General features: G+C 53.3%; 2 protein-coding genes across 2 annotated transcripts; both read left to right on the top strand.

Moving 5' to 3' along the window:
- The first annotated feature begins 1,713 nt into the window (after positions 1-1,713).
- On the top strand, positions 1,714-2,944 carry BDZ83DRAFT_99076 (ras-2 protein). The gene is made up of 2 exons (XM_060516047.1): positions 1,714-2,068; positions 2,228-2,944. The coding sequence occupies exons 1-2, from the start codon at positions 1,964-1,966 to the stop codon at positions 2,843-2,845; spliced, it is 723 nt and encodes a 240-aa protein (XP_060368777.1). The 5' UTR covers positions 1,714-1,963; the 3' UTR covers positions 2,846-2,944.
- Positions 2,945-4,649: 1,705 nt separating this feature from the next.
- Positions 4,650-5,387, top strand: BDZ83DRAFT_607919 (uncharacterized protein). Its single transcript, XM_060507456.1, has 3 exons — positions 4,650-4,689; positions 4,849-4,936; positions 4,995-5,387. The coding sequence occupies exon 3, from the start codon at positions 5,041-5,043 to the stop codon at positions 5,239-5,241; it is 201 nt and encodes a 66-aa protein (XP_060368778.1). The 5' UTR covers positions 4,650-4,689; positions 4,849-4,936; positions 4,995-5,040; the 3' UTR covers positions 5,242-5,387.
- Positions 5,388-6,000: the final 613 nt, after the last annotated feature.

Below are 6,000 nucleotides of genomic sequence, written 5' to 3' on the forward strand. Positions count from 1 at the left end.
CAGTCGCTGTCGTTTGATTCGCTTGAATCAGCATTCTCCAACTCCGACCGACGTCTCACGACGAACCGAGCCGACCAGAGCTTGCCCTGGTCCGCATCTCGGAGGGACGACAACGCTACTGGCACACCGTGACAATCGCCATCCATCATCCACGCCATATCCCGACCCTCGTCTTGCGCATTGCGGATTACGGCTTGCCTCAATATCCCCATATCCTTACCTGGGCCTACCTTACCTCGCGCAAGGAACCAGCCGCGACTAAACGACGATTCGTCGAGGTCGGACCACTACTGCGACTGCGTACACTACGGTATTGCGATAGCGTACGAGTACACTACTACTGCGTGATCTATCAACCTCGCACCACACACCAACAAAGGTACGTTCTCCGACGCGACGCCAGCACCAACAATCCAGGTACCCTGCCCTGTCCTGCCCTGCCTTACCTTACCTTACCTCACCTTACTGCATGCGTACGCTACCTTACTACGCTCCCTCGAGAGTACGTACCGTATCGCACCGCAGCGCACTGCACCGCAACTTTCGTCTGCTTCTGTCTGTCTGCTTTGCGCCGCTGGTTTTGTTACCGCTGCCGCCGTCGACGTTGTTACCAACAAACCCCAACCGGCCGGTGGAATTGGAACTGCTTGCTGTGGCTCGCTCCCTCGCTCGTCTCCAACCCGTTCCTATACCCCTGTCCCCTTGTCGACCCCCTCCCACTCCCACTCCCACTCTCGCTGCCACTCAGTCCCCTTCCCCGTCCCATCCCGGCCAGCCCAAGTTACGGCGGATACAGAGCTGGGTGGCTCGGGTTGGCGCGTGGAGGTAACGAGGGTTGACAGCCTCTCAGGAGAAGGGCGGGCTAGCCAACAGTCGGCTGTGCGCCTCCGCTCCGCTTCGCCTTTATCCCGGTATCATCCTTCTCCCTAACCCAAGCATCTAACATAAGCCCAGGTCCCAAGCTAGACCCGCCAGTCCAGTCAGTGTGTGTCATTTCTCCACACCTATTGCCCATCCAAGAAGACGAAGAAGACGACAAGACGAGACGAGACGAGACGAAGGAGAGAAAGACAAAAGCAAACCAAACCAGCCCGAGGGTCAGACAGCAGGTCATATGTGCCTGGGTGCGCGCAATCATACTGTATTCGTACATACACATACCTGAGCTGCCCATCGGCCTCCTCTTGCACCTAACCCGCCCGCACCGATTCGCATCCGCAACGCGCGACCGTGTGCCAACCTGTCAGTTGCCAGTTGCCGGTTCAGCCCAGCCTACCTTAGCCCCGGCCAGGCAAAGGCAGAGAGACAGACGAAGAGAAGAGGGTGAGCGAAAGAGAGAGAAAAAGAGAGCAGGGACAGACGGCACCCACCGCGAGCGACCCCTCCCCAGTCACAGTGCTGCATTGGTGCTTGCTGCTGCCGCCGCTACTGATACTACCGCTGTCGCTGCTGCTACGTACTAACTGGCTTGTCGGGTCCAGTCCGGTCGATCCAATCCACCAGTCTGCTGAGGAGAGAGTCCACTGTCCACGTCCAGGGCTCGGGCTCCAAAATCCAACAAGATTTGGGCTCCTACCTTGCTCCCCAACTTCCTGCAGCCACCACCAGTCCACCACAACCACCATCTTTCGGCCTCCACTACCTATCACTCGCTGCCACCAACCTTGCCTACCTTACCTATCCGTACTTACCTACCTGTCTTACCCTTTTTTTTTTCTTACCTTGCCTATTCTATCATCGATTCTCGACTGGCGTTCGTCGTCTTTTCCTCCACCACCACCACCTTCACAATCACCGACGAACCACCACCACCACCATCCACTTCGCGTTCCGCCCCCCGCGAATCGCCCCTCTACCTCTGCTTCGCTTTGACTTTCGCTACTCATCATCAATCGAGCGGCTTATTCCAACGACAAAGACTCGACTTCCTCCCATCGTTCTTCGCCTCAGATAGCTGCCCATCATGGCAGGAAAAATGGTGCTGTACAAGTTGGTGGTCCTGGGCGACGGCGGCGTGGGGAAGACCGCTTTGACAATCCAGCTCTGCCTGCAACACTTCGTGGAAACAGTAAGTCGCTATTCCTATTCGTTCTGCCTCGCACGCATCATCATTCTCTTTTCTTCGGTCGGTCGTCGACTCTCTCGACCCCTTCCCCCAAATCCATGCTTTCCCCGCTGCTGTCGCCGCCAAGAGCCGCCCGCTGACCGTGCTTGCTACCGAAAACAGTATGACCCCACGATCGAAGATTCGTACCGCAAGCAAGTTGTCATTGACGGACAAGCATGCATGTTGGAAGTTCTCGATACTGCCGGCCAAGAAGAGTATACAGCACTTCGAGATCAATGGATTCGAGATGGAGAAGGTTTCGTTCTCGTCTATAGCATCTCATCACGATCTTCCTTTTCACGGATCAAGCGGTTTCATCATCAGATCCAACGAGTCAAGGAATCATGTGCGTCCTCACCGTCTTACCCAGGCTCGCCAATCTCTGCAGCCAGCCCACAAGCGCCCGTGCCAATTATGCTGGTCGGCAATAAGAGCGACAGAGTCACCGAGAGGGAAGTTTCGACACAAGAAGGACACGCTCTGGCCCGCGAGCTGGGCTGCGAATTCGTCGAGGCTTCGGCCAAGAACTGCATAAACGTCGAGAAGGCATTCTACGACGTTGTCAGAATATTGAGGAGGCAGAGACAGGCCGCCTCGAGACCGCAGCCCGGCGGACGAAGCAGCACCCGGCCTATCAACGGCGATGCCGGAGCGAGGTACGACGACAAGGAAGGTGGCGACCGCTATCGTCGCAAAGTGGGCAGAAGGGAAGGGAAGAGTAAATGTGTCGTCTTGTGAGCTTGTCAGCAACCTCGACTTTTTATCTCCCCCCCCCCCTTTTATCGACGGACTTGTTCGGATACACGGCAACAACCCCAATCCATTCGATTCACAAATCCGACGGGCCCACTGCCGCGAGGCAAAAGCATTTTCCACGTCACGACTTGATGATTGCCAGCATTAGAGAAGCGCTGGCAAAGGCTTTCACAGCCACGACTATTGGACGTACGAGATCTCGAGTTCTGCTTTGAAGACGATTCGGACATTTTCCCCCATGTCACGGATGGACAACCAGCTCCTCATTGGGCGAACGGCGCACGAAAAGAGAGAGGCATATTCTGGGGCGTAGGTTTCTTGAGATTCAATCAAACCTTGGGCAGACTGGGAGTTCATATTTTTTCTTGTTCATTCCAAACAACACATGAGGGCAAGCTGGCGGTGTTATAGGAGTCTTTCTTACAGACCTTTTTTGACTTCTAGTCGGTCGCAAAAGAAAATGATGCCATGTATCTGCACACTTCCACTCCCGGATTGTTCATAAGTTTGTGGGTTAGATTCCTCACATGGACCATTCCTATCCGCGCACGCGAGCTGAGAAGGAGGTCTGCTTGGAGAAGGAGAGGCTGAAGGGCTGTGGCAGATGGGAGGAAGCTCTAATCTGTGTATACCGAAACAATACTTGTTTTCCTAGCCGCAGCTCGCGGCTGGAAGTAGTCACTTTGGGGAGGTAGCCACAAGAAGGTGTCGACTCTTTGTCGGACGTAGATAGACATCCGGGATAGGCCTACTTGTTCCTCACTGAATCTACATCATCCGCCCATCCATCCTTGATTATCCGATCGTTTTCCGCCCGATGCTTGATTTGCCGTGACGGCGCGCCTTACCGGGGAACTTTACCACAAGTGGACGTTGCTGTTGATGAAAGAGGGTTGCTTGATGAGCGAAAATCACGTATGTATCGGGGAAAGCTAACGTCGTATCTCGGAAACTATGTTGCTTTTTTTCTTTTCCTAGACAGGTGTTGGGAAGGGGAGAGGAAGTTGGAGACAGGGTCTCGGAGGGGGAGCGGAGGACTCATGGGGAGTAGTTGCAGTGTACATACAGTAAGGCAAGGGAGAGAGAGGAGAGGACCTCTCTGGGCGCGAGACGTGCGCGCGTCTCGCCTTCTCTGCCCGCCGTACCCCGCGATTTCCGCTCCCTCGGGACTTTATTCTTGGACGAGGGATGGGATTGGAAGGGGGGGGGGGTGTGGTTTGTAGGTAAGTCGGACCTTTCTTTTTTTTTTTTTTTTTTCAACGGTTTTTTGTGTTTTTGCACCTTCAGGGGCAGGCATGGTAAAGGTCACTCACTCGCTCGCTGTGTGAGGGAGGGGTGGCGAAGAAGCCAAGAAGGAATAGGAAGGGGTATCAGGGTATCTACGGCAGCACGTCCCGGCAATGAGGAAGGGTGGGATGATTAAGTGAAGCATAAGTCTTGTAGATGCGGAGGAGACGGGGAGGGCTAATGAGAGAGAGAGACAAGGGGTTTGGGGAGATGAAAATGCCGTCTTTTTTTTTTATTTGAAGGAGGGACGGCCGAGACGGGGCCGTATATGTTCCCGCCTTCTCCTTAGACTATTAGGATTGGTGGTTTAAGAAGACTTGCCGTGCGCGATAGCCGGGTTCCCGGAGTTTGAGTGGATATGGCTGGGAGACGCCCGAGTAGAGATATTACCTTGTCAAAGGGAAGCTTTGTGTATGTGTGTCGTGGATTTACGTTGAGGTGTTTGGACGGCTTGGCGGCCTTTAGCTTCTCCCCGGGTTTTGTAAGGTATCCGAAGTGTGCTTGCCCTCCTTACCATTGTCTGATACCTTAGCTAGCTTCTTTGAATCCTCTCACACTTAGTATGGTAAAGAGGGGGAAAGGGGGGAGGGGGGCTCTTTCTCCGGCATGGACGGGCGACGGAAGAGGAGGGAGGGGTTCAGGGTTTAGGGAAGGATACGGGAAGAAGGGGGGGGGGGGACAAAGGATGCTATTCGTACCTTAATGGTATATGTTGGGATGGGGAGCAGGGTAAGCGAGAGGGGGATTTTGGGATCGGGGGGTTCTAGACCGATCCATGTTGAACTGCTTCGGTCTATTAGATTCTGTCTCGCGATTGTCTATATTGGAAAGACTTGTTCTGTACCCAGAACTGCCTTTCTCTGCTCTTTCTCAGCTAAATTCGAAGACCGATGGTTAATCAAAAGGCGGAAAGAAGTGTAACTGGAATAAGAAAATGGCGAGGAAGAATGATCCAAAGATCTGGCTCGACCGACACTTTGGCTGATCATCGGGGGAACATTTCGTTTCTTTGCTTTTCCGCGATGGGATTCATAAGCAACCAGAGCAGGATTCAGGAACGAAAGAAGAAAAGGCTCGGGGAAATGCAATAGCTTCGGACTTTGGACCGTCTCCGCGAAAGGAGGAAGAAAAGCAGAGAAAAAGCAACGTTTGAGCTAGTCTTTGTGTTTCTTTTGTTGAGCGATGATAATGGCATTGTTCAAACGCGCACATCCAGAGTGGGCTTTTATCTCCCCGGATGTTCTTGTTTGGAGACGGGGAGACGAGAATATAATAGATACCCGCTAGGTACGGGCACATGCTTTTTTATTTATTTACTTTCTTTCCTTACGTGTCTCCAGTGGCGTTTACCGCACGTTTGTTTTCACTAGCTTGAACGACCGAACGGTTTATGTGAGGTGGTGGGTGGGAAGGTGTTCTTCGGGGGCAAAGTTCTGTCTACGTAGGTAGATATCTGTCGCGGGGAGGTTCAAGGCGAATTTGTTCAATTCATATGGGGTATGGTGTATGCGCACCCATTACATCTCTCAGCACACACCATATACATACACAGAGAGAGAAAGAGACCGACTGACGGAACGGACGGGCTGTCTCTTTTTTCTTTAGTCGATAGTGGCGCGCGCCGTAGGCTTGGCTTGTCTGTCAGACTACGTGCCGGGGAAGGGGTCCAGGTGCGGGAGGCTAAGGTAGTGTGAGTGAATGAGTGAACCTCTGTGTGTGTGTGTGTGTGTGTGTGTGTGTGGTGGGTGTCTCTTTTCTGGGAAACTAGCGACGAACGATGGGTTGGCGCTCTTGCAGATGGGGTCCATGGGAAGGGGTAATGTTTAGTACATGGTATATGGTATACGGAA

This window comes from Colletotrichum acutatum (assembly GCF_030867785.1).
Source record: "Colletotrichum acutatum strain CBS 112980 chromosome Unknown BDZ83scaffold_15, whole genome shotgun sequence".
Classification (NCBI taxonomy): Eukaryota; Fungi; Ascomycota; class Sordariomycetes; order Glomerellales; family Glomerellaceae; genus Colletotrichum; species Colletotrichum acutatum.

Bases quoted from the DNA above. Each gene is read 5' to 3' on its own strand.
- BDZ83DRAFT_607919 (XM_060507456.1), top strand. From the start codon at position 5,041: ATGGTTAATCAAAAGGCGGAAAGAAGTGTAACTGGAATAAGAAAATGG.
- BDZ83DRAFT_99076 (XM_060516047.1), top strand. From the start codon at position 1,964: ATGGCAGGAAAAATGGTGCTGTACAAGTTGGTGGTCCTGGGCGACGGC. The intron at 2,069-2,227 runs GTAAGTCGCTAT...TACCGAAAACAG, and splicing joins TGCAACACTTCGTGGAAACA to TATGACCCCACGATCGAAGA.